General features: G+C 39.8%; 1 protein-coding gene across 1 annotated transcript; it reads left to right on the top strand.

Moving 5' to 3' along the window:
* Positions 1–3,736: 3,736 nt before the first annotated feature.
* Positions 3,737–27,961, top strand: DDX4 (DEAD-box helicase 4). Its single transcript, XM_077790213.1, has 17 exons — positions 3,737–3,904; positions 4,145–4,224; positions 4,661–4,724; positions 4,991–5,065; positions 6,584–6,649; positions 6,854–6,940; positions 12,056–12,130; positions 13,735–13,877; positions 14,915–15,067; positions 16,343–16,497; positions 18,705–18,834; positions 19,822–19,988; positions 23,109–23,254; positions 24,099–24,198; positions 25,298–25,568; positions 25,724–25,807; positions 27,636–27,961. The coding sequence occupies exons 2-17, from the start codon at positions 4,162–4,164 to the stop codon at positions 27,708–27,710; spliced, it is 1,854 nt and encodes a 617-aa protein (XP_077646339.1). The 5' UTR covers positions 3,737–3,904; positions 4,145–4,161; the 3' UTR covers positions 27,711–27,961.

Genomic DNA, 27,961 nt, shown 5'->3' with positions numbered 1-27,961 from the left:
GGGGGGTGGGTTTTTTTTTTTTTGTTTTGTTTTGTTTTTTGGTTGGTTGGTAGGGGTTTCTTTGTGTTTTGTTTGGTTGGTTGGTTTTTGTTTGGTTGGTTTTGTTTGTTTGTTTGTTTTGTTTTGTTTCTTTGGGTTGGTTGTTCCTGCATTTGTTTGTTTGTTTGTTTCTCTCTCTCTCTCTGCCTTAAATCAAGTTGAGATAATCCTTGTTATAGGAAACCATGGTTAATATATGAATCTAGGGGTATTTATAGCTCATGCTTGGGAAAATTGCTGAATTGCAAGACAGAGAGGTTCCCCATGTGTCAATATTACAAAACAGACTACACAGAAATCACCTCCTGTACTTCCTGTTCAAGTAAAGTCTAAAACATAATGTACAGCTAGCAGCAGGACTGCAGGACTGTTCTGCAAGAAAATTGCTGTGTAATTGAATTTCAGATTGCTGACGGAAATGAGGCAGCAGAGACTTAGCACTGCTAATCATCCTGAAATCCTGCTGCACCCAAGCTCATTGGAACTAAATCTCTTACTTCTGTACCCAGGAAATTCATCATCATCTTTAGCCTCTTAGGCACTCTTAGAATCCAAGTGTACATTGTGGGCTTTGGCCAGGAGAAGATTTTGGTTGATGAGTCAAGAAGTATGCCCAGCTGCTATACAGGAACTTGAAATGCAATGCTAACACCATGTGCTGGTGCAATGAAAGTAAATTAAACCCACAAAAGTAGATGTGTGTGAATAACTGTTTTTTTCACCTTGCAAGCTTCTAGTCTCACTCTTGCAGGCCTGTCTTCTATGTCCTACGCTGTGAAAGATCTGTGTAAGTTAATACTATAGCAGGTGGACGATCTGTATTTCATTGCATTCTTGGTCACTCACTAAGTTCTTGAGTTATGCTTAGAGAAAGTATTTTATTGTAAGAACTATAAGCCTGGTGGAAGTAGATTCCTTCTTCTCCCTCATGAAATCTACTGCCACAGCTGACTCAGTCTCTGTCCTGAAGCCTGCAGTGTTTGTGTTCTGGCTTTCTCTTCTGATGACACGTTACCACCTGGGCAAAGAGGGTCCCTTCCTACATGCTTGGACAAAGGCTAGAAAAATGGGAGCCAAAACTAATTTTGAAGCTCTTGGCTGTAAGACAAAGGGAGTATTAAATCCAGCTCTAAGAAATTTCCATCTCAAGCTGTGTTGAATCTTCTTTTTACTGCCTCAAGGCACACTTTACTTTGCACTTGCAGTTGTAATATGCACAAATTCATAAAATTGAGGCATTATGGAACATTATAGTAGATGAATTAATAACCTTCTCCATTGATGAAACAGAGCATGGTCACATAGCTAACAAATATGGAGGAGTGTTGCATTTTGTTAGAAAAAATTTCAGGTTTCTTCTGCAAGGTACTGATAATACATCGAGATAGCATTTAAGATATAGAAACTATGCTATGCTCAAAATCTTGGTTGTTGGCAAAGAGAAAGTATACTTCCTATTTAACTAAGGCAATAAGTTGTTGAAAATATAACCAAAATTCTATATGTCAGATCATTATTAGCACAGTTACACAAAAAGAAAGAATAATGGGGTTTATGCACATATTTGCTTCCTTCACCTGTTCTTGGTCCTATGGTTCTGCAGCTTCTGCAGCTGCTCTGGACCGTGAGGCTGCTGGTTTCATTACTGGGCAGTGGTGAGAGGGAAGGACATTACAGCAGGTTATCAGCATCTGCAGCCCATCTCTGAGAGGAATATAAGGTTTACATTGCTGATTCGTCTTCTTTACTTTAAGGGGTTGCACTCACACTTGGTGCAAATTCTTACAAGTTTTTGTAAAAAACTTCTAATATATTTTTCAGGTTAGCTGCAACTCCATGTTATGTTTGAATGTAATACATAAGATGCTATTTATTTATGTTGGATAATACTTGGTTTTGGTTTTGCTCAAGCACATGACTTTGCTTGAGTAGGGCTGGTTGGATAAAATTAGCTTGAGAGTAGTCTGTAAACATCTTGTGCAACTTGTATGCTGCCACCATAGTTTACATTGAATTGTTAGCAACTGTAGAGGGGAAAAATATTTTGGTCTACAAATAATCATCTGAGTTGAAGAAATTAATTACCATCACCATGGAATTTCTTGCTATTCAAAAAATGTGAATGCTTCTCCTAGTGTAGTGCAAAGTAATCTGGAGGTAGCAGAGAGTGTCCTACAAAGAGTCAAAGAAATCAAAGGAATAAGTAAAGAAAATAACTATCCAAGTCTATCTACTAATTAGAGGCTGTAACATCTGATTGTAGTTAAAATTAACTGAAATCACTCACCAAGGATTACAGATCTGCTACGATGACTGCATTCATAGTAGCTCCCCATGTCTACTATTAAAAGTATTAACTTAAACTGTATGGCAAGCAGAACATGAAGTTACATTGGCAAAGCTGAGGGAATGGTAACCTGTTCTGGAAGGTAGGAAGAACAATTGGAAAGCTTTCAGTTTGGCGCAGATGTGTCAGACTAGCACATCTGCCACTAACCATAAATTTCTCAGAACAGATGCACTGCTGTTTCTCTTTCTGACCATCCAAAACATAGCTCCAGGGTGCTGCGAACAGAAGCCATTTTGGCTCATGAAGCAACTTACTCTGCTTCCTTGTTTAGACAAAAAATAAAATGATCACCACAGGGGGTGAAATCTTACTCATGAATCTCATTGCTAGTTTCAGATGCTGCTTTGGGAACTTGTGAACAGCTTAGCACACTTCACACAGAGATGATCTCACTGCAGAGTCTTTATCCTTGGACATTAATGTGTCTGACTGAACACTTGCTAAAAGCTGGTAATTCCCAGCATTATACACTTGTACACACACACAAAATCTAGAGGTGCAGATTTAACCTGTGAGACAGAAAAACTGGTTATGACTCTTACCCACTTTTCACTCTAACCTGAGTCCTGTATTGATGCTCCTGAAAAATGAACAGCTACAAATGGTAGGGCTTAATAGATGACAGCCAATGAGAAAATAACAAAAGCATTAGTTCAAAGATCACTTTCCAAAATTTCCCAATTGCTGCAGGAATTTGCCTTGATGGCAAAATGTTTAGCACCTGCTAAACATTCAGATGTTTACTGCAGAAATACGGATCTGCTGTCACCTCTCTCTCTGCACCAGAAGGTATTAAAGTTCTTGAACAGACACACCATTTTTCAAATTGTTTTTCTGACAAGGAAAAGCTGTTCAACATGGTGGAGCAGGTTTTAATGTGTTCTACTGTGTTTATGAAATTACATAGGACGTTCCTTAATGGTTTTACAAATAAGCATTGCTATACTGTCTCACATGAAGCATGAAGAAATAGGGAGAAGACAGACAGTGCTCTGGTAGCTTGGAAACTCAAGCTGCAGCATCAGACTACTTGCTAATTTTAGTAGATGAATTGGCTGGACAAGAGAGCAATCCATGTTCTCCTCCACTCCAGCATCATGTCCTGAGCCAGGAATTCAACTACCGTTCTTATCTTTGACAACTCTAGTATAACAAAAAAAACAGTGGGAAAGAGGTGATCCAGGGGAGTTAATTTTGTTTTGTTTTTCCTGTTCACACATTTCCCCCCCACCTTTTTTTTTTTAATCTTCCATCTTTGCACATGGCTCCTTGGGTATGACGCCAGTGCTCGTTAGAGCTGCCGCAGTGAAGCAGTCCCTGCGGCTCGGCCCCGGCGGGCCTCGGCGGCGCCATTCCCGCCTCAGCGGCCGCACGTGACAGCAGCGGGGCTCGCCCGCGCCGCCCATTGGCCGTCGGGCGCGATACGTCACGTGGCGGCAGCGGCACATGTGGCCGTATTGCGGGCTGTCGGCGTCAGTCGCCATCTTCGCTCGGCGCGCTGTGCTGGCACGGGAGGTAGGAGGGTGGCTGCGCGCTGCCCTGAGGGAAGCGGGGTGCTCTTCTGCGGCAGGACCCTCACCTCCTCCGTCCCCACCGGGGCAGAGCCCGGCCCGGGCGTGCTCAGCCCCGCCCGCAGGCAGCGGCGGCGTGCCGTGTCGGCGAGCCTCGGCGCGGGGCGCCATTTTCTGTTATTTCGCGGTGCGCTCCGAAGCCTGGCGGGAGGCGGCCGCTGATGTGTCTGTCTCCTGAAAGCAGGTCTGGCAGGGCGCAGCATGATGGAAGAAGACTGGAATGCGGAGATAGGCGACGAGGCGTTACTCCCATCCCTTGAGAAGGTATGAGTGGGAGGGGCAGCTATGGCGATGGAATATCTTTGTGTCTTTTCTCTTTCCTTCATCCAACCCGTGTCCCTGCAGCTTGCGTGGCTGCTGGCCGGTGGTGTTCCCTGTTCTCGTGATGTTTGGAAATGCGTTAGGCAGCCATAGGAGTTCACTGTTACTGAAGAGTTTTCTTAGCACTAGCAATTTACTTGGTGGTGTTTTGTTCAGATACTAGTGATTGTTGTCTGCTTAAGTGGGCTTGACATGTCAGCTGTGTGTATTGTGATTTTTGGTAATATTCAGATGTGGCCAGTGTGCCATTTAGCATGAAATACATTTTTCGGAAGATTCAGAAGGTAGCTTTTTTCAAAAAAAAAGTAGCTGTGTTTGTATTTAAATGCTTTGTTAGGCCTAAAGTTGTTGTGTTGTTGTGCATTTTTTCTTTCTGCAGGTTAGCTTGCTTGAGAGACCAAATGATGCCTCATCTGTCTTTACTTCAAGTGTAGACTCATTTGGTATGTGAAGGGTACTTTTGGTTTTGCTGATGTTTGGAAGAGTTGGTCCCTTGAGCATTGTACAAAATTAAAGGAAAATACAATATTGTGATATTTTAATGGGGCCCCTATAGAATAATGGCATCAATTTATATAGAGAACATAATGAATAGACTTTCTGACTGTCAGAGCTTCCTTGTTTACTGCAATTATATAGTAACATGTAGCTGCTAACGAGGCAAAGATAGCTTTGAATTTTAACTTAATTATTTTTTTTTTCATTATAGGTACTGATGAATTTGTGAACTCGCAACATCAGCCAGTGACTAGTTCTGGTAGAAAAAGGAATTTTGCGGCCAAAGGTAAATTCCAGTAGTGGTTGTATTTCTAATGGCTAGTTGTGTATGATACATTAAATTTTGCCATTCACTTTCAATCAACAGGCAGGTTCAGCTCCATGAAAGTACAGCTCCCTCATGCATGACCATGTTTTGGGGAGTCAAACACCAGAGTCAAGTGCCCTCCTCTTCCTCCTTCTTTCCCTGGATTTATATCCTAAGCTTGATGAGATGTGGGATGGGATCAGCTTTCCTGGCTCTGTCCCATCCTGTCTTGTGCTCCCTCATCTCTTCTTGTGGTGTGGTGCTGGTGGGTGAGGAGCAGAAAAGGCCCCAGTTCAGTGTGAACACTGCTCAGCACTAACTAAATCCATCTCTTTATTATCAGTACTGTTTCTAACAAATCTAAGGCACAGGCCAGTGCTAGCTGCTGTGGAGTAAATTGACTATCCCAGTCAAAAACAGCAACAGTTGATTATTTGGAAAAGTACTATACCATTTCTGTATCCTTTTCCTTGAACCCTGTTACAGTGGTTGAATGCTAGGCTTATTTGGTGCAGGACACTAATGTCAAGCAGTTTTGTTGTAGACTCTCTGGCAGGAATTACGAAGTAACTTGCAAGCTGTATTTAAGGTCTGTTGTATTGATACATAGGATGCTGTCATTTGTATGTCAGCCCTTAAGATAAAATTTTTATGTCTATAACAGATGTGGAAAAAACAAACTGACTGATATACTTGTATACACACCAGGCTTTGGTGGTGAAGGAGCCATAGATGCTCTGCTAGGAGAACTTTGTGGTGTCCTGTTCCTGATGATGCTCGTTGTCATTGCTATATGATAAAACAGGTGTTCAGCTGAAAAATAAGGACTCAGGAGTAAATTATGATCTAAGCTGGCTCTTTTGATAACTCCAGAAACTTCAGTCTAAATTGAGGAATACCTTGATTATGCATATGACTTATGTTTTTATATATCTTTATTTCCTTTCTCTTCCTCTCAGAAGAGTGACTAAGGATAAGCATTAGAAATAAAAATACACTACATACTTACTGTCAATTGAATAAGCAATTCTGAGTAATAAAAAAATAGAATTTTGTAGATCTGAGAGACGTGTTTTCTAGTCCTCACTTCATAGCAGGCAACAACTGACATTGCCAGTTAAGAAAAGTATGAGGGGCAAATGCTGTTAGTTGCCCTAGAACCAGAAGTCTTAATTGATCTGTGTCCTTCCTGAAGAGTTGAAGTTAGTGGTTTGATGAGCATATACACATATAAAAACAAATACTTAAGGACGCAACGTTTGATTTACTTCTTGAAATTGTACAGGAGAGCAGTACTGTTTTCTGTCAGACTTCTTGGCAAGATGTACTTCCCATCTTTATTTTTTCATATGTTTAGGCGAAGCACTCAATTGTATATTGAAGTTCTTGTGAAATCATTAAACGGACTGAGAACAGCAGTTAACTAGATATAAGGTGGTTGACGTGCACATCAGAATGAGGCAAACTTGAGTAATTGTGTGCTATGCTGTACTGCAGGTTTTCAAGAAGGAATTGAAGAAGATGCCCCTACACAAAGCAGAGGGTTTAAGGGGGTTGGGCGAGGTAAGTGTAAGTTTTCTGTATTGGCTGGTTTGTATGATGGCAGCATACACTGGTCACTCTTCCTGACTTTTCTCGTTCCCTGAAAATGAGCTGTGAAGAGTGAAAGTGTTGAAATGACTTCTTCATCCAGATAAAAGGTACTTTTATGTGCTGATGCAGAAGTGGGCAAAGTGAGTTACTGTGTGCAATGCTGTATTATTGCAGGTTTTCAGGAGCGAAACGCTGTAGATGGCGCTAGTACACAAAACCGAGGGTTTAAAGGATATTGTGGTGGCTTTGGACAAGGTGAGAGTAAGACTGTTGGTTTGGTCTTTTTTTCATACTGAGTGCTTTGTATGGGCACAGTGTATAGTTGGTGATCTTCCTGGGTTGTTTTGCTCCCTGAGAACTACCATGAAGAATTGAGAACTGCTACTACTAATTTTGTTCTTCAGCTGTGTTGTGGAATATGAATTGTGTCTTTAAAAAATGAGTATTACTGGTTATAATACAGTATAGGTTGGCGTTAATGAAGAAGTTCTTGGGATTGTTGCTCTTCAGATTTGTTGGAGCAAATAGCTGGCTTTAGTTTTTGAATTCCATTATTCTTATGTATATGATGATTTACCAGAGTTGATCAAGTAGCTTCCACCCCACCTTTCCTCCCCCGTGCCAGCCATTCAGGGGAGTGAAGGACATTTGCACATGTTTTAAAATGCCCTAGGAGCACTAGTGACTGGGAGTGGGCAAACTGGGGTCAGGTCCCTCAGTGTGGGTGTGGTATGGCAAATAGCAGGTGGGGAAATGGGCATGGTAGAGCAGTGAGGGTGTGGTGCAGCAGGGACCTGTGGTAAGTTGGTAAGTCAGTTTATGTGGCAGTCAGCACTGGCATCCTCCTGATGATGTGTTGTCTGGTAGATTGGTATTTTGGCTGTGTTTTTTTTTTTTGTTGCCATTTCTCTCACCCCCTTTTACTAGATCCAGTACTTATTTACAAATGGTCAAAAGCTCTTGCTGTTGCTACTTCCTGCAAGGGTTTGCTAACTAGACAGAACTCCCCCAAGAAGGAGGCAAGTGTCCAGACCACTGGCTGCAGGGTGTGTCTAAGCCTAGTGTTAGCACCAGGGGATGGAATAAAACAAAACCCCAATAAACAAAACAAAACAAAACAACAAAAAAAAAACCCCACAAAAACAAACACCCCAAAAAAACCAAAAAAAAAAAACCTGCCTATGGTGTAACCAGATGAGTGATTTGCTCTGTCTGGGGGCATAGCCTAAAGAAGAGGTGGAAGGGTCTAAGAAGTATTAGAGGAAGCGAAAGAGAAATCACCTGGGGGAGTAACACCCTTCCAACTGCAAGAGAAACTCAGAAGGTGTCAGAGGAGCTCTGCCCCTCTTGCTGCCAGGCAGATGGAGGAGACCTAGTAGATGGGGGGAATAAAGAGGTCCCTCCCCAACCCCCATTGCCTTCCCAGGTGCCCTTACAGAATTAGGTGTGACACTCTGGATCCAGAGGGTCAGGCAGATGATACTAAAGGAAAAAATGTGTCTGGAGTGTCTTCCAGTTGTACTTATTCTGTCAAATGGATCACAGCCTGAGGCCTTAAGAGTAAAGGAAGGGTGGTTGTAGTAGGTGACTCCTTTATAAGGGGAGCTGAGTATGTTGACTGGACCCACCCCCACAGGGGAAGTCTGCTGTCTCCCTGGGGCCCAGCTACAGGATATCACCAGGAGACTCCCTGAACTAATTCAGGTGATTGATTACCTACTTACTATTACCCAGATGTCTGATTATTACCCACTGTTCAAGTCTGCAGTGATGAGGTTGACAGCACCAGTGCAATTCAAAAGGTCTTTAAGGCTCTGGTTCAGTTGCTTCATGGGACAGGAGCACAGGTGATGTTTTGCCCTCTTTCGCCAATAGCACAGATGAATGATGAAAAGAACAGGAGACCCCATATTACCAGTAGCTGGCTTAAGGGCTGGTGCCATCAACTAATTTTGGTTTTTCTGATCATGGGGCAATTTTCACAGCAGCAGGCCTGTTTTGAGTCAGGTAGGCTTCATCTGTCTTAACAAAGATTCTAGGCCAGAGTTGGCAGGGCTGATTGATAGGGCTTTAAAATAGGTTTGAAGGGGGAAGGAGATGAAACCAGGCTTTCTAGAGAGGAGGCTGAGGGTGGTAGGCCAGAGTCAGCAGTGAAATCAGTCCAGCTGAAGTGCATGCACACAGATGCTTGTAGCGTGGGTAACAAGAGGAGCTGGAAGCTGTTGTACTGAAGGAAAACTGATGTAGTAGCTGTCACGGTAATGTGGTGGGATGACTTATGCGACTGGAGTGCTGCAATGGATGTCTGCTTGCTCTTCGGAAGGACTGGCAAGGGAGAAGAGGTGGAGGGGTCCCTTTGTATTTGAGAGAGGGTCTCGACACTACAGAGTGTATGATTAATAATAATAAGGTTGCGTGTCTATGGGCAAGGATCAGCAAAGGGCCAGCAAAGCTGACATCCTGGTGGGTGTCTTACAGACCATCTAACCAGGATGAAGAGATGGATGAATTATTGTGTAAGCAGGTGGAGGATGTTTCAAGATCTTTAGGCCCTTGTTCATGTAGCAGAGTTTAACCTACCAAATAATCTGCTGGGAACTCAACACAGTGGAGAAGATGCAGTCTAGGAGCTTCTTGGAATGTATGGAGGACAGCTTTGTGTTACATCTGGGGAACTACAGGCCTGTTAGCCTGCCCTTCGTGCCCAGCAAAATTATGGAACAGATCATCTTGAGTGTGATCACATGGCACATACAGGATGGCCAAGGGATCAGACCCAGCCAACGTGGATTTTGGAGTGGCCATGTCCTGCTTAACTAATGTGATACCCTTTTGTGACCAAGTGACCCATCTAGTGGATGAGGGGAATGCTCTGGATGTTGTCTACCTGGACTTCAGCAAAGCCTTTGACATCACCTCCCAAAGCATATACCTGCTGTCAGCTTATGGCTTGCTGGGTTAAGAACTGACTAGACAGCTGGGCCCAGAGAGTTGTGAATGGTGCTGCATCCAGTTGGTGAGCAGTAACTTGGTAGTGTCCCTCAGGGATCTATATTTGGCCCAGCTCTGTTTAATATCTTTGCTGATGATCTGGACAATGGGATTAATCTACCATTAGCAAATTTGCAGATGATACTAAATTGGGTGTGTGTTTTGATCTGCTGGAGTGCAGGAAGGCTCTGCAGAGGGACCCAGACAGGCTGGATTGATGGGCTGAATCCAGTGATATGCTACACAAGTCCAAGTGCTGGGTACTGCCATCGGGTCACAACAGTGCCCTGCAGCACTACAGGATGAGGCAAAGTGTCTGGACAGCAGACAGGCAGGAATTGAGCTAGGGGTACTGAACAGCCAGCTAAATATCAACCAATGTGGTCAAGAAGGTCGGTGGCATCCTGACTTGGATCAGCAATAGTGTGGCCAGGACAGTGACTGTCCCTTGTACTTGGCACTGGTTAGGCTGTACCTTGAGTACTGTGTCCAGTTCTGGGCCCCTCAGTTTAGGAAGGACCTTGAGATGCTGGAGCAAGTCCAAAGAAGGACAACAGGGCTGATGAAAGGTCTGGAGCACAGGGCCCTGTAGGGAGCAGTGAAGGGAGTTGCATGTGTTTAGTTGGAGAAAAGGAGGCTTAGGGGGAAACCATATCAGTCTCTACAACTGAAAGGAGGTTGTAGGCAGGTGAGGATCAGCCTTTTTTTCCCAGGCAGCTAGTGACTAGAGAAGAGGAAATAGTCTTAAGCTGCACCAGAGGAGGTTTAGGCTGGACATAATGAACATTAGCTTGACTGGGACTTTGAGCAGCATGATCTAGTGGGTGGCAACCCTGCCCGTAAGAAGGGAGGTTGTAACTAGGTGACCTTAGAGGTCTCTTCCAACCCAAACCGTTCTATCATTACTATGCATTTTCGGAAGTGTTCCTTGATATCTGAAGAACAATTGATTTGACTATATTTGGTTCAAATAATGATTTTTTTTTTTTAGTAAGTGTTGCATAGGCATCATGGTAATACTCATTGAGTGCATAAACATCATCCTTAATACATGATAGCAATTAATTTCTGTTAAAAAACAAGTAGCTTTTTTACAAAACCAGCACAGTTTCTATTCTTTCAAAAAAATTAAGACCATTTTCCCACCTTTTGGACTGAATCTTATTATGTTAGGGAAATGTTAGGCTTGTTTGAGTAAGCAAGAAAGCAGCATTTGGGTGCAGGGTATTGATGGCAAGCAGTTTTGCTGTAGACTCTCTGGCAGCAATTATGAAGTAACTTGCAAGCTGTATTTAAGGTCTGTTGTTTTTATGGATACTTAGGATACTGTCTTTTTTGTGTCAGCCTTTAAGATGTAGTTTTTATTTGTTGATGTGGAAAAACTGAACTGACTGACATATTGGTGTACACCAGGCATTGGTGGAGAAGAACCCACAGGTGCTGTACTAGGAGAACTTCATGGTGTCCTGTACCAGCTGATTCTCTTTATTTTCATGGTATGATAGAACAGCTAAATGCTTTCTGGCAAAAAAGTATCTCTTGTCTTCATTTTTTTTTATATATTTAGGAAAATCACTTTGTTATATTGTACTTTTTATAGGAATAAAATGAGTGAGAAAAACACTTACCAGATATAAGGTGGTTGACGTGCACATCAGAATGAGGCAAACTTGAGTAATTGTGTGCTATGCTGTACTGCAGGTTTTCAAGAAGGAATTGAAGAAGATGCCCCTACACAAAGCAGAGGGTTTAAGGGGGTTGGACGAGGTAAGTGTAAGTTTTCTGTATTGGCTGGTTTGTATGATGGCAGCATACACTGGTCACTCTTCCTGACTTTTCTCGTTCCCTGAAAATGAGCTGTGAAGAGTGAAAGTGTTGAAATGACTTCTTCATCCAGATAAAAGGTACTTTTATGTGCTGATGCAGAAGTGGGCAAAGTGAGTTACTGTGTGCAATGCTGTATTATTGCAGGTTTTCAGGAGCGAAACGCTGTAGATGGCGCTAGTACACAAAACCGAGGGTTTAAAGGATATTGTGGTGGCTTTGGACAAGGTGAGAGTAAGACTGTTGGTTTGGTCTTTTTTTCATACTGAGTGCTTTGTATGGGCACAGTGTATAGTTGGTGATCTTCCTGGGTTGTTTTGCTCCCTGAGAACTACCATGAAGAATTGAGAACTGCTACTACTAATTTTGTTCTTCAGCTGTGTTGTGGAATATGAATTGTGTCTTTAAAAAATGAGTATTACTGGTTATAATACAATACAGGTTGGAGTTGCTGGGATTGTTGCTCTTCAGATTTTTTGGAGTAAATAGTACTGGCTTAAATTTTAATATTTCATGATACTAATTTTATATCCTCTGTGTGCTATTGTCTGTTACTTACAGGTGGTAGAGGTAGGCAGATACCTCAGTCTGGAACTCCTGAGTCTAGAGAAAGGGGAATACTCACAGACGGTGCAGGTAAGGCTTTTTAGTGGCAGGGGTGAACTGTACGGGTTTCCTCTTTGGTGATCAGTGACAAAGCAGTTCCTTCTTAATTCTGTCAAATACTGTCATTAATTTTTCTCCCTGTTAAGAACCTACTGCAAATGCTATATATCTTAGTTGTATGCCTGGAAAATACATGTTTGTAACTAATTTGAATTTTAGTTACTGGCTTTTCAAAGCTGTAGTGTTACATAACCTTTCCTCTTGGTCATGCTGAGGCTGGTTCAGTTAATGCACAGTGAAGCAGAGGTGCTTGCCCCAAAAGTGAGAGTAAGCCTTTAAGAACTTAGTATATTTTGAAAGAGTTGATCTAGATTTTTACCCTTCTGCTCTCTGTAAGAGAAAATATTTTATTGTTAGTGCTGACAAGTAAGTTGTATAGCTCTCACAGGCCACTTCTAATTTTAACTTTGTTTTCATTTTGGTGCTTTTTTTTTGTTTTTTGCTAACAATTTTCCTCCCATAGTTCTGCTGTATTCTTCTGCCACTGTTGCTACTGTACCTGCCTATGTATATGTTGTCCTACCTAGAGTATAGTAATATATTATTTACAGGAGTACCGTAATTCAAATTAGGAATGGAATTAAACCAGGGTCATGGTCAGTGGATGGCTGATATTCTCCATGTAAGAACATTTTGTGTGATAATAATGAAAAATTTCATTGTAGAAAAGATGGCTAAATGGCTCTTTGCTTAGAGGGTGAGTTGCAGTGAAGCATTGCAGTTGACCTAGAAAGCTTGTGGATGCCTCATCGCTGGAAGTGTTCAAGGGCACACACATTGTTGGGCTTTGAGCAATGTGTTCTAGTGGAAGATGTCTGTCCTGCGGCATGGGGGTTGGAAATAGATCATCTTCAAGGTTTCTTCCTACTCAAACCCTTCTGTGATCCAGTGATTACTATACGTGTTCAGAAACGATATTTAATGTTTGAAGTAAAATTGATTTGCCTCTGTTTGACTCAGTTCAACTATTTTTAAAATATTTTTAGTTCAAATAGTGATTTTTAGGAATTGAAGTTCTTATAGAGGCAATATGCTAGTGCTTATAGTGGGCATAGCTGCATCCTTAACACAGAATAGTAATTCTTTTTTCATTGCTATAGTGTGAAGTATTAGTGTTTTAAAAACTGTTCTGGATACTGGTATGCAACAGTTGCATCTATCTGTATGGAATCTTACGTGGTAAGAGAGGTCTTCAGAAAGAGTAATTTGTTGAGTGGGAAGCTTGTCCTTCCTTGTATCATAAGAGCATGTATCTGTCTGGGTGATGAAGATTTAATTTAATTACATAAATAATCTAATTTAATTTTTGTGATACCTCTCGAAAGTGGGGTCCTTGAATGAATGTGAGACATGAATGCTTTATGAGTCTGACTTCATATGGAGGTAAATTTTAAGTCTTGTAGTATAAAATTAAGTTGTGATAGAAGGAATGTATGGAATTTTAATGCCTTCCTGAAAAAATGGAGGGAAAGCTACATGACATCTCACTGAACTGAACTTCCATAGCTTCATACTTAAAATAGTTTTAACTTCTCCTTATATTGTTTGTGAGCCTAAGTGGTTGTCTTCTTAAGGTCCAAAGGTGACTTACGTGCCCCCTCCTCCACCTGATGATGAGCAAGCCATATTTGCACGTTATCAGACAGGAATGAATTTTGACAAGTATGATGAAAACATTGTTCAGGTGTCAGGACTGGACCCTCCAGCAGCATTAATGGTTAGTAAACTGTTTATTCTCACAGTTTATATGAAGCATAATTTATGACTATTGTAGTGGGTTCAGTATTTGCAGCTAATGAAAATACTAATTAAAAATATCAAATATTGCGGATAATGTGGTGTTGGAAGGAGGTGCTCCCCATTTGAATGATAAAAATTTGAATTCACAGTAACTAACAAACTAGAAGTGGTCCAGAGAAAGTAATACTGGATATATAGGAAGAATAGCAATTAAATTGTGGAAGAATACCAGTTTAGATATTGAAAGAAAGAGGTCTTTGGCAGCAGTTTGGTAGGCTGGTATAATTTCCTTATTGAAGTCAATTACTGGGGAGTCTTCAAAAATGTAAATGAACACCTGTTTGGGTAGTATTCATTTAGACAGAGGGGTGTTTTAAAGTAATTCTGTTCTCTGTGGTTGCAGTTCATTGTTTAATATATAACTTAGTTCTTTATCTATAATGGGTGGCCAGTGTTTAAAAAGCAAAAAGCTCTTTTTAGGGAAAAGAATGAGGAGAGAAGTGGAGAGGGGTTAGTGGTACCTGTCTTGCAAGAGATCATGCAGAGGTGAAAGTGTTCTCACTGAAGTTAAACTGATTTTTGTCACCTGTTGGTTCTGGCTGGGAATGTTGTTTTAGCTCCCCTTACTGGTTTTAGCACAGAGATCATGTGTAGCTCCTACATTAAATGAAAAAACAGAGTTTCAGGTTTTTTTTCATAGCATGTGAATTTACTTGCTTGAATCCAGGTACAGGACTTCTGAGCCATTCTCTCTTAAAACTAGTAAGACCAGCTGAAAGCATTCACAGCGTTCACTGTCCTGCAGACAATGTTTATTGAATGGCATGAGCAGATTTTAGAGACCTTTGGGGCTTTTACCTTTAGGAGCTTTGGTAACCTCAGTGACTGGTGAAACTACCTCTAAAGTTAACACTCTTTAGTATTTGGTTGTGTCTATCCTACAGTAAGCATTTTGGGTTTTAAACTTATACCTTCGGTGATTGTGTAATAACTTAATAATTTTTTCTGTTACAGAGTTTTGCAGACACCAACATGTGTGATACTTTAACTATGAACATTTCTAAAGCTGGATACTGTAAGCCTACTCCAGTGCAGAAGTACAGCATTCCTATTATACTGGCAGGACGGGATTTAATGGCATGTGCCCAGACAGGATCAGGAAAAACTGTGAGCATTTTGTGCAGTATTTATTCTACAGAAAGTATTCAACTATGAGCTTTCTGGGGAGTGCCTCACTCTTCCACATGTCACATGCTTGACTATTTGTTGTCCAGCATTTTACTTGCACAGCAATGACAGGTATCAGGGACAAATACAAATGACTATGATAGGGTTGTCAAATTTTGGGCTTTATTTCAGTAAGCTACTATCTTGGTACAGCAGGCCAGCCTTCAGAGATACAGCAGTGGATTCAGAAGTATAGGCAGGCAGTCCTAGAAACTGCTGATGATTGCACTCAGCAGTTGAAAATAAGGACTTCTGTGCTGTGTGGAATTTTGTTTTATTTAGTGGGGTTTCTGTGTGTGTTTGGTTTTGTTTGTTTGTTGGCGTTAATTTTTGTGGTTGTGTGGTTTTTTTGTCTTTTTTTTTTTTGTGTGTGTGTGTATGTTTGTTTCTTTATTTTTTATTGTATGTGTATGAGTTTTTTGTGAGTTTTGGTTTTGGGTTTCTTCAAACATACGCCAGCCAGAGTGTAGCTGAGCTGGTTTGTCATACTTGGTTAATGAAATCTGACGTGCACCTGTCTTGATTTTAGGTGATTTGCTTTTAATCATGGAACAGTATTGAGAGTTGATACTAAGCTGAAAGTTGTCTCTAATTTTTTTAAACTAATGTACCCAAAGCTAATGACTGACAGCTGGTGGATATGGATATTTGGTTATGAAGTGTAGCATTTTGCTGTTTAGTGTGGAATTGTAGTTTTGTTTTAAGGTAGATTGCTAGTTCTTTCAAAAGACCTCTTGTTTGCAGAAAGGGAAACATCCAAAGTCTGTGCTCTAAATACTCTGAATGCTTTTGGAACTACTATACAGATGCAGGTTTGTGGGTGTCTAGTCTTATGTGGAAGTAAGTGTGCTGGTGTGGTGCAGCTGTGTTGCAAACTGATCTGCCATTCTGGTAGGTTATGGTCTTGGGTGACTTAATTATCAGGGTATGTCATCAGTGTATGCAACTGTATGGAAAGTTAGCCTCTGCATGATTGTGTTCCTGTGTTACTAGCCTGTTAAGATCCAGAGATACGCTTTCATACTGGGTTAACAAGGAGAAATAAGCTTAAATGTTCTCTTGTGCATTCAGGTAAATTCTTCTGCAGTCTGATGTCCTTGGTCATTGTGTATACAATCATTCAAGCTTTAAGATCAATATACATATTTTAATGGGACTGATGAAAATTTTTACGATTAAACAGCTCAAATACTGCTGTGGTTTTTTTTCCCCCAGGCAGCGTTTCTTGTACCAGTTGTGGCCCAAATGATGAGGGATGGCGTAACTGCCAGTGCATTTAAAGAGCAGCAAGAACCAGAATGTATTATTACTGCCCCAACTAGAGAACTGATAAATCAGATTTTCCTAGAAGCAAGAAAATTTGTGTATGGGTAAGTTTTTGTCTGATATTGATGATAACTTTGCTTGAATCAGCAGTGCTTTAATTTTTTAATAAATACTTGCCTTTTTTTGTGTCAATCAAATTACAAATACTTGAGTTTAGATTATAATGAGTTCAGATTATAGTACTGCTTAGCAGGTTTCTTACTACATGACTAGTGCCTAATCTTTCTGATATTGGGGTGGGTGAATGGAAGGCTTACTCCAGCTTGAAGTAAGTATTCAGCTTATCACTGATGAGAAAAATGAAGTTTCTTAAAAGACTTGCTAAGAAAGTTTTCTGTGGGACCGTCCAGTAGCCACTCTGGCAGTCACTCTGACACTACCAGGTACTTCAACTGTTGGAACCAAAGTCCCTTTGCAGCAGGTGGCTCTAGTGAGCTGCTTGCTGCTCGACTTAACTTCCTACACACACCACTCGGAGAGTCAGATGAGGTTTCCTCACTGATTCGACTCCAGGTTTCCCACAGCAGAATCTCAGACTTCTGTTTCTTTCAAGTAATTTCATTGTTTTGCAGCAACGTGTAACAGCTCAAACAGGGTATCTCTTGAAGGGACCTCTGAACAAGGTCTGCTCCTGCAGAGTCTGAGCATCCGGTGACCTGGCTAGTGATGCAGGTCCATGTGCCCTTTGTTAAGTAAAGGATCAGTACCAGTTCATGGTCTTTTGCCTGGGCTCCAGTGATTTCTTAGCACCCAGAGGTCAGTGTGCAACTTGCACTGCAGCTGCACACTGAGCTACCTGCACTAGATGTATTCAATATGAACAAACTTAATAGCTTGTGTTATGTAATTTATACTTGCTTTCATCTTGGCAAAATGGAGGTGAGTGTTACGGGTTTTAGTTAATTTCCAGTGATGGTTTCTAATTACTCTTACTTCCTGGTGTTTATACTCTTAGACAGACATGTTACACCTCAAAGGAATTCTTTGAGCTTTCAAAACAGAGCAAGAGATCTAAACTTCTCACGAAGTCTTTCAATATTGTGTGAGAGTACATTTGTCCTAGATTTGTCATTAATCTTTTTACCAGGGTACAGAAGAGAACTAAACCTATGTTATATAGTGATTTGTTACTATTTGGAGGTGAAATACAGAACATCATTGCTGCAGAATCTGGTGGGATTAATCATACTTGCCTTTATTCAAACTTACACTTGGAGGCTGGCCGTCTTCAGGAAGAATGAGAATGTTTGCATATCTACTTTACTAGATATGTTCCTAAGAACAGCTTCTTAATCTCTAAGATGTGGATCTGTAGTGTCTAAAGAAGAGCTTGTCTTTTGATCAGATGAGATTTAGGATCTTGGGCTTTTTGATTTAATTTGTAATTAGGAATATGAAATATGTATGTCTACTAATTATAGATAAATACTGAAATTGTGGGATTCGAGAGGGAATTTCTATTTTTGACTAAAGCTTTTGGAAAAGTTGTATTTAATTTCAGTAAAAATTTACCAGATCTATCTGATCACCATTGTTGCATATGAAGCTGAATTAGTATCTTCAGTAAAAGACCATTTGAATTTGGTTGTGGAAATACTCATTGCATGCGTATAAAGATCTTAGCAGAAGGTTACAAAGATGAGCTTGTAAACATGATTCAGAGCTGCATAAGGTAGGTCTTACTTAGAGAAGTAGTTTTCTACAGAAGAATATCTGATGTAGCTACTTGGCAGATCAAACAAAAAAGCTTGGTGAGAAGAGCACTGCATCTTTGGGTGGATTTGCTGTCTAATCCTTGAGTCATGTATGGCCAATGTGATTAGCTGTTTTACAAAGATGCCATGTGTATTTATTATTTTGCCCCTTTTAAGGTCTGTGAAGATTACTTCTGAAGCTCTAGAGGCTTATGTAGTGGTGGTTCTGCTTTTTCTGAGGATGCTGTATAAAAAGTGACAAAGTCTTAACACTCTTGACTATTAGTAGGTCTCAGTTGAAGAGAGGGGAGAATGCAAGCGAGATCAAGTGTTTGTTCCTAGCAAGCCACTTCAGCATCCTCTGTTATGTGGGGAACTTTAAGCTCATTCAGAGTGGGTTTCTCGTTTTAAGCACTGTTTTAGGACTGAGCTGTGTGCTGAAGGAGTTAAACCACTCTTAAACTGATTTGTGGTAGACCTGATTATTTTATATGAACGTTCATGAAACAATATGTTAGCATACTTAAAATTAATCCAAACCTTTTTCTACATACTAGAACTTGTATAAGGCCTGTTGTAATCTATGGAGGTACACAAACAGACTATTCGATTCGTCAGGTAAAGCAAGGCTGTAATATACTGTGTGCCACTCCAGGAAGGCTTCTAGACATCATTGGAAGAGGAAAGGTAACATTTTAATGCTTCATCTGAATTTCCTAAATACTCTTACCTAAAAGACAAAATACTATTTTTCATTCTTTAAAGTTAATAGAACAAGAGATTAGTTTTCAGTGGCTCTTTCAGTGTGCTGCCTTTGTATACAGGCACTGAAATACAAGTGAGGTTTTCTTAGACTGTCTAAATTCCATGAAGTTTTTCAAGGAGTAGTCTGAGTCTAGATCTCTTCAGTTCTTTCAGAGACAGCTGGATGATACCAGTCTAAATCAAAGTGGCTGCAGTGATGATGGCAATAAAATTTTATAGCTTAAGTACATGGAACACTTTCACATAGTTCTTGTGGTGTATTCTGTAGAAGATATTCACTTGATGTCCTGTTTTGCTACTGTGGCTGTTTATCTGTCTGGCACTATATTTTTATATTGATCCAAAATACAAAGAACTCCAGGTTATATAATACTATATTTGAAATTTTTTTGCCCAGTCATTATAAATTAATATTAAAACTTTTATGTGTTAGTGTGGTGACTGAGTGATATTCACTAAATAAACATAGTTTGGAAAAAACTTGTTAGTAAACTGGAGATCAGTTTTCTGCACGTCAGACTTTTAGTCAAAAGTGATAGTCTTGGTCAGCAGGGGTGAAGTTGTAATATTCTTAATATTTTATGACATAATTAGTCTTCAGAAAAATAAAGGTTTTTGGGAATATTTGAGGGTTATGAGAGAACCTTTCTAAAACTCAAGGCATAATTCCAGAATAGGCTGAATTGTTTATGGTCTCTAAGCTCTGTGTTTACATTGCTGAACCAAGTTCTGAAGCACTGTGGTATGTGACTTGGTGCAGAATAAAAGGCTAAGTAGTGGTTGAGATGTAAACCCTTTTTTATTAACTTGAAAGAAATAAGTAAAAGGTGGATTTTGGCAATTAAATATTTTGTAAGTGCATACTGTCAGTGAACAAATATTGTTTTTCTTTGACTGAAATAATTGCAGATTGGTTTGCATAATGTGAAATATTTGGTGCTAGATGAAGCAGACCGCATGCTTGATATGGGTTTTGGTGCAGATATGAAGAAATTGGTATCTTTCCCGGGCATGCCACAAAAAGAGAAACGCCAAACGCTAATGTTTAGTGCCACTTTTCCTGAAGAAGTTCAGAGGTGAGTAGAATAAAAATAGAAATAAATCTGAAGATGTACTTGTATGGTACTAAATATTTGAAGAGTTAAGAACACTCCTTATTTTTAAAAGCTTGAAAATACTGAAAGTAATCATATTAAAATTTGTTGCTTGGTATAAGCAGGTACTCTAAAACATTAACTGTTTAATTTAAGTAGGGTCTCCTAAGCAATTTAGAAAGTTGTCTGAAGGCTTTTTAAATTCTACTGTTGTAGAGGTCCTCATGTTTCCTCTGTTGGTTTCTTACTCCTCCCTCGCCATGTCTGTGCAAGCTCAAAACCAGGGGTGTTGCCAATAACACCGTCTTTGACTAATAAGATACAGCAATTATTGCTCAACTTACCAGCATTATAGTACTCAATTTTTTAGGTAAATAATTGGTATTTATTTTCAGTAGCTTTAAAGCTTCTACAGATGGCTTTATGATACATCTTACATGTTTACTACTCATTACCTTTAAAGTTCCTCTCACTTTAGGGAACAGTCTTCAACAGGTGATAAGTATGATAGCTGAGTAACAGAAGAAAACAAGAATTTTCCAGCAGATGGAATTTTTTTAGTATTTCTTCTGCTTTTTGACCAACATCTAAATACTTGCTGTTAAATCAGAAGAGTCTCTAAAACTCCAGTTGTAGCAGTGCAAATAATTTTGATGACTTCTGTGGTAGGGGTACTGTTAGAAAGAGTTGGTAGTTCAGTGAATCAAATCCTGACAACCTTCTTTGGTCTCAAAAAGTCTGAAAGATCTTTTTTGAGGCAGGGACAAAATACTTCTCAGTAGTTCACTGTCCTGAATGAAAGAGGGGAATGGGCTGCTTTCTCCTATTCAGTCAGGTAATGCTGACCACTGATGTGGAAATGTATCACTTAAAGCAGGACTCGCCTGTTGTGGCTTTGGTTCCTTGTCCAGATTTTTTTCATAGGGTTCTTTTTGTGGAAAAGTAATCTTGTAGTGAGCTAAAAATGACCTTGTTTGCTTAGCTGGTAATCCAGCATTCAGATGATACCATATACAAGTACAGTTTTTGTTCATTCCATGTGTTTACCTGTTTCTGCAAGAATGTGGTCTCACTTCTCAGTGTATCCTGGGAAAAGACCAGATGTGTCTATCTCCCTGTAAGATACTCAGTGTACTCTGATTCACTCAGGTTTTGGGTTTGAAAGAAGAATCTGGGTCCCTTTATCTCTAGGTCTGTTCTCATCATTGTGATTTTGCTCATGCTTTTGCTATGTATTTTTCTTGTGTACTGGAGGATGAACCAAGGGTACTGTAGCTACCAGCAATGAAAAGAGATTCCTTGACCTGTTAAAGATACTTACTGTCTGCTTCTGTTTAGTAATAAAACCCTAACAGACCTACCTTTCCACTGTCAGTCCTGCAGGATTTTCAAGTGCTGGTGGAAGACTTCAGAAACCTGAGTGTTTAGATCATGGTTTGGAAGTGCATAATAATATTAAAGTCCTAGAAACATTTAGATTAGAAAACACCCATGAACTGATTAAGTCTAACCATTAACCCAGGACCAGCAAGTGAACCACTAAGCCAAGTGCCCCACGTGTCGCATATGCATGTCTCTTAAGTACCTTTTGGGCTGGTGATGCCACTGCTTTCCAGGCCAGCCTGCTCCAGTGCTTGAGAACTCTTTTCAGTGAAGATTTTTTTCCTAATAGCTGGTTTAAGCCTCCCTGGGTGCAACTTTGAGTCAGTTTTCTTTTGCCCCTGTTGTTCTTGTAACCTTTTGAAATTGAAAATACCTAAAGTTGACATTTTAGATTGTGAAAACCCTTCTTTTCTGGAGCCAGTTTATTCCTGGATTTAATGCTTTTCTGGTGCTGAAGTCAGGAATGCTAATGATTTCCCCGTAGTGTGCTACCAGAACATCTTTAAACAGTATACTATTTTGATAGTGTTTGACACAAAGATGCTTTCTTTGGACCTCTTGGGTTCAGATCATCCTGCACTTTTGTGAAGTGACTATAATCCAGTTTAGTTTTAACATAACATTTAGTTTTATACCTGAACTCGTTTCTGCTGATAGTTGAAGCTCTTTCTGTACATGTGAGTTGAGACAACCATGCATTTTTATAGTTGACTGGAGAACTTTAATTTAGCATTTAAGGCTTTATATCTTCCACTAAAAGGCTGTGGTTTAATCCCAGCTAGAAACTACATACTATACAGTTGCTTACCCTAGAAGGCTACTCCAGGGTCTCCCTAAAGCCTGCTCTTCCCCAGGCTGAACAACCTCACCTCTTGCAGTCTGTCTTCATAGGAGAGAGGTGCTCCATTTCTGTTATCAACTAGTGGCCTCCATGAACTCATTCCAACAGGTCCACATCTTTCTTACACTGGGGAATCCCAGAGCTGAACACAGGTGGGGTCTGACAATATCAGAGCAGAGGGGCAGAATTGCCTCCCTGGCCCTGCCAGCTGCATTGCTTTGGATGCAGCCTGGGACACTGTTGGCTTCCTAGTCTGCAAGTGTGTCTTGCTGGGTCATGTCTAGCCCCTCATCCACCAGCACCCCCAAGTCTTTCGCTCCAGATCTAGTCTGGATCTATTCTCTGTCCAGCCTGTACATTTCCTGTCCTATCAGCCTGTGTAAAAAGTTTCAGTCTTTTTTTGTAAACCCCCTTTAGGTGCTGGAAGGCTGCAATAAGATTATTCCAGGCTTAATAATCCCCACTCCTTAACTCTCTCAGCTTGTCTTCAGAGGAGAGGGGCTCCAGCCCTCTGATCATCATTGTGGCCTCTCTGAATCTTCTCTGATATGTCTGTCTTCTGCTACAGATGCCACAGCTGGATATAGTACTCCAGCTGAGGTCTTACAAAGGCAGAGTTAGAATCCCTTGACCTGCTGGTCATGCTTCAGGCAGCCCAAGTTGTGGTTTGTGTGCTGGACCCAAACTATGCAGTCTCTTCTGGATTTTTAATAAAAAAATGTATATATATATCAAGACTACTTAAATTGTTCCTTACAAAATGGAAGATAAAAATACTTTTTGTAAGCGTTGCTTAAACATATATTAAAATACGTGTTTTTAAAGCAAGAATAATTACATAACATTTTTCATGATGCTCAATTTTCTTTCTTTTTCAGGCTAGCTTGTGAATTTTTAAAACCTGATTTTTTATTTGTTGTTGTCGGACATGCGGGTGGAGCATGCAGTGATGTTCAGCAAAATATTCTTCAAGTTTCTCAGTATTTCAAGAGGGATAAACTGATAGAAATTCTACACAGCACAGGTAACTTTACTTAATGCCAGTTGTTCACCAGAGAAGTCAAACTTGCCTGGCTTTAAACTTGTGTTTAAAAGTTCATGGCTGTATGATTTTATTGCATGTTGCATGCTTTACAAGACTGGTGATGAAGCTTGAAGCAGAACTTGGGGAGCTGCAGGTTTTTAGGCATATTTTTGTAGGGGTATTTCATAGAGTCAAAGGATAGTTTGGGTTGGAAGGGATTTGTAAATGCCATTGAATCTAGTCTAATGCCCAGTATTTGTCAATTATTAATTTCTATTAAGTACTATCAGACAGCCTTCCTAGATGGCTTTCTACTTTAGTATATGGTCAGTTACAATACTTCAGCAACTGGAGGTATTATCTCAGGATTACAGGTGTATTAAAATTACTGTGTGAATGTATGGGCCTGTGTTTTATTAAGTGTCTTGGATTTTTCCGTATTTGTTCTATATGTCTTAAGTTTTAATGCTGAAGGCAGAATGTGAGTTTGAAATTAAAAAATGGTCTGTGAAATCTTGCTATTCAGTGCTCAGGATAATGTACTGCTTTGAGCTGCATGCTGTAGAAAGGAAATGCATACCTGTCACAGGGAACAATGTTAATTTTCTGCTTTTATTGAGGAGAAAACAATGTATGTGTCTTCACTCAGTTTCTGTATTGATACAGAAATTGATGGATTGAATTTAATTAGCTCAGAATAGGCAAGAAATTAAATAAATACTTTAAAGACTTTATTCAAAATGTGTGCCTGCATTAGGTGTTACTATAGATCAGCACTACTCTAAATAGTGAAAATGGTGTCATGTTTCAAACTGCCATGGCTCTAAACTTCTGTCCAACGTAGGTAATGAACGAACCCTGGTCTTTGTGGACACAAAGAAAAAAGCAGACTTCATTGCATGCTTTCTTTGTCAAGAAAACATACCAGCCACTAGTATCCATGGGTAAGTATTTTTAAAATGAAAGTCACCTGTATGTATTAGGAACTGTTACTGAGAACTCATGTTTGGCCATATCTGCGTAGTTTAGCTTGCCATGTGTTTGACAGATACCAGAATATCAATGTTGAAGAAGGGCTAAAATGGTCTTAGCATGCAGATGCAGAAAGTTTGTATATATCCTGTGGCTGTTGGATTTGTAGGTGTGTGAAGGCCACATACCTTTTGAGATCTGGCCTTTCATTTCTGGCAAGCCTGAATTGCTAGCACACAACCATCTCGTGTGGGAGGAGGTTCTTAATTCCATTTCTGTGGAATTACTATATTGTGAATTGAAGTATAGGTAGAATAACTGGTTCAATGGAAGCTGTCAAACTGTCATGAATGTTAACTGGTTTCTGATTCATTTTACCTTTATGAGTTGAAGTTAGGATACCTAGTCTTCTCTGGAGTAGTGGTCATACCAGGCTTCACTAAGTATCCCATGTTAAGATCATAAAGAGCACTATTTAGCTTTCTAATTTGTTTTCTTATTTGGACAATAAAGAACATGAGAGAAATTCTGATTCACTGTAGTTTGGTACCGGATAATCTGTAAATACTCTTAAAATATGGAAACATCAGAGCATAACTAGTTTTCTTGTAATGATAATAAACAGAAGAAAAATTCTGTACCGTTGGCTGGCCACAGGTTTTTTTAGTATATCTGAAAAATGGCCTTTGTGGGGGCCTGTGTAGACTTTGTCTTTGCTACTCTGGCTCCCTGCTACAAAGCTGTAGGAAAAACACTTGTAATCAATTAAGCAAATGGATTTTCTTAGAGAGGCAGTGAGTTTGATGCATAATTATCTCCAGTTCTTTTTACAAACCTCAATTGCTCTAGAGACTTAAGTTTAGACAGTTGCTCTGTCTTGCTGCTCCTCAGTTAAAAATTCAGAAAACCTAAACTGGTCAGCGTATGAATTACTTGGGTCTTTCTTTGTTTTGCATCCATTGTCCCCCCTCGCCCAAGAGCTTCTTTCCATGAAATATGGCACTTAAATTATATCTTAAATAGTACTGTAAATTTTAGAGACAGCCATTCTAACCCTTGCTTTCTTTATAGAGATAGAGAACAAAGAGAGAGAGAAATAGCACTTCGGGATTTTCGTTCTGGAAAATGTCCAGTTCTTGTGGCAACCTCAGTGGCAGCAAGAGGTCTGGACATTGAAAACGTTCAGCACGTTATTAATTTTGATCTTCCTTCCACCATTGAAGAGTATGTACATCGAATTGGGCGAACTGGTCGTTGTGGAAATATAGGAAAAGCTGTTGGCTTCTTTGATAACAATTCAGATGGTCATCTTGCGCAACCTTTAATTAAAGTGCTTTCAGATGTAAGTTTCAGATCTTAGTGTTGAACTTTTTCTGTTCTTTAAGATTTCACTTGAATGTACTGAGCAACTGTGACATATTTGGTACGGTTACGGAGCTCTTAATCCAAATTGGTAAAGCAATCAAAGTCTCTGAATTGATTTTCCTAATTGCATAGGCTCAGCAGAAAGTTCCTGTTTGGCTGATGGAAGTTGCTTTTGAGACTGAAGGAGGACGGCTCCCAGTTAATACCCAACAAAAGGTAGGTCTGGAAATAAACTGAAAGTCTTGGCTATTAGAACTATGTCTCAGTTTAAAACTGTGTTTAGTGGTATATATCCAGACTAACGCCACTGAAACTGTTTTGACTGTAATTGTGTCCCTTTTCTTAGTTGTGCATCTTCAGAGAATTCAGTATTACTGAAACTGATTTCAGACACGTTGCTTGATTTGGTCTCTTACTAGCTGCTGTAGTGTTAGGATTCCTCTGGAAGAAAACATTCATGCAAACATAAACAAAAGCAGTAGTTCAGAAATTTCTGTGCTACCCATGTAGAGTGGGAGTAAATAATTCCTGATTATACAGTCATGCTTATGAAGTAACAGACAGCTGATGCTGACTATACAGCTACTGCTTAGTAGGTTATGAATCATCTTACTAGGTTATGAAGCAGCTCAGTTGACTGAAAATTTCAGCTAATTATAGTTAGGTAAATGCTGTGGTCTGATCTGTGTCGGAATTCTTAATGTCTGTGATGGGGAGAAGCCTTCTAGTCTCTTACTGTTGGTAATTCTAGATTCTGTGCTTACTTCTATTTGAAAGCCTTTCCTTCATGTCTTGATTCCATAAGAACTTCATCCCAGATCAGTTGCTTTCAAATTTTACAAATGTCCTTCCTTTGAGACCAGAGAAGAAATAACTGCTCTCAGTGCTTACTCAATGTCTGAAGATTCACTTCAAGCTCTGACCTTTCTTTCATTAATTGTCTTTCCCCATACCATAGTTATTGAAAGCTTTGGGTGGTTTGGGTATTTTTTACCTAGCTGGTTAGTCCCCTTACTAGATCTGAATCATTTTTCTGGGGGTGAGGGACTTCATGAGATGTCAGTTACACAAATGTTCCTTCCTTCTTAAACTCACAGCCTCACATTACAGTCATTTTGTATGTTTGCACAAACCTTTTCTTGCAGAGTAATTCTTGACTCAGTGGATTTTACTTGTATGTTCTAATTCAAGGACACTTTATTTTTGCTTTTATACTGGATTGCTTTCAGAGGTGGATCTCACTACATTGCTTCCAAATCATTCCTCCAGCCTTTGTGTAGTGTCTCCTAGCATTCCATGAAAGCCATCATTTCTAGATCCAAGTCCATCCATGTTCTTCACAACCTCTGAGTAACCAAATTTGCCTATGACTCTTTGTCCAGAATAGAATAGATTTTCCTGTGAAATCTGTCTGCTTGCATTGGGAATACTGCCCTTAATATCACATACATACTGTGCATCAGCTCCTTGAGTTGAAGAATATGAGGTTTTAATTATTATGAGGCTACCTCAAATCAGTCTGATAGAACACAGGGAACTTGTGTGTTCTTCCTTTGTAATCAGCCCAATTTTTCATGAGTCCGCTTGATAATCAAATGATGAATTTGAAAGAGGAATCTGTTGGAGGATTTTACGTGATTCTTTTGAGGCAGTCTTAGAGATTACTGAGCTTTATCCTTTTTCCAAAGGAAAAGGATTTTACTGGGAATGTAATGCAGACAATCAGTCTTTAGTATGAAGTGGAGAAGAAAGTTTTTTTCCTACAATTGTATGAACTGATTTGTGTTGGGTAAGAAAACAAGTTGGGATTTGAACTGTGGGAAGTGTTACTCTGATAAAATCTGAGGTTGACTTAATTGTAGTAATTCCACACTAGGGTAAAAAAAAAACTTTGTGTATAGGAGATTAATGATGAAAACTTCCTGAGTGTTCAGATTACATTGAGATAGATTAATGCAGAAAGCTAAAATTGTATTGTGGTGATTTACCGTTAAATGATTGAAAGTGTTAATAATTCTAAACTAGGACCTGTTGTGTTTCCTAGAAATACGGAGGCAACATGAATAGAAGAAAAGTAGAGCTGGACTGTTCAGCAAGAGAAATTGAATCATGGGATTAAACTGTTCAGCAAGAGAAATTGAGTTATGGGATTAAACTAGTTTGTACTGTGTTTTGCTGTAAGTTAAATGTTGTATGAGAAGATAATTTTGTGAAGACCCAGTTCGGGAACAAGCTTTTATGTATGGCCTCACCTAAACTTTGTTCCTTTTTTTGGTAACATGTCAGTTAAAAAGTTTCAATCTTGTGTTACGATGATTTAAGTATCTGTTAAAGAGCTCTGAAGCAGTTAATAAAAGTTTGAGAAGTGCA

This window comes from Lonchura striata, chromosome Z (assembly GCF_046129695.1).
Source record: "Lonchura striata isolate bLonStr1 chromosome Z, bLonStr1.mat, whole genome shotgun sequence".
Lineage (NCBI taxonomy): Eukaryota > Metazoa > Chordata > Aves > Passeriformes > Estrildidae > Lonchura > Lonchura striata.
Note: the sequence above shows the minus strand (reverse complement) of the source record. Positions and strands in the feature narration are given on the sequence as shown.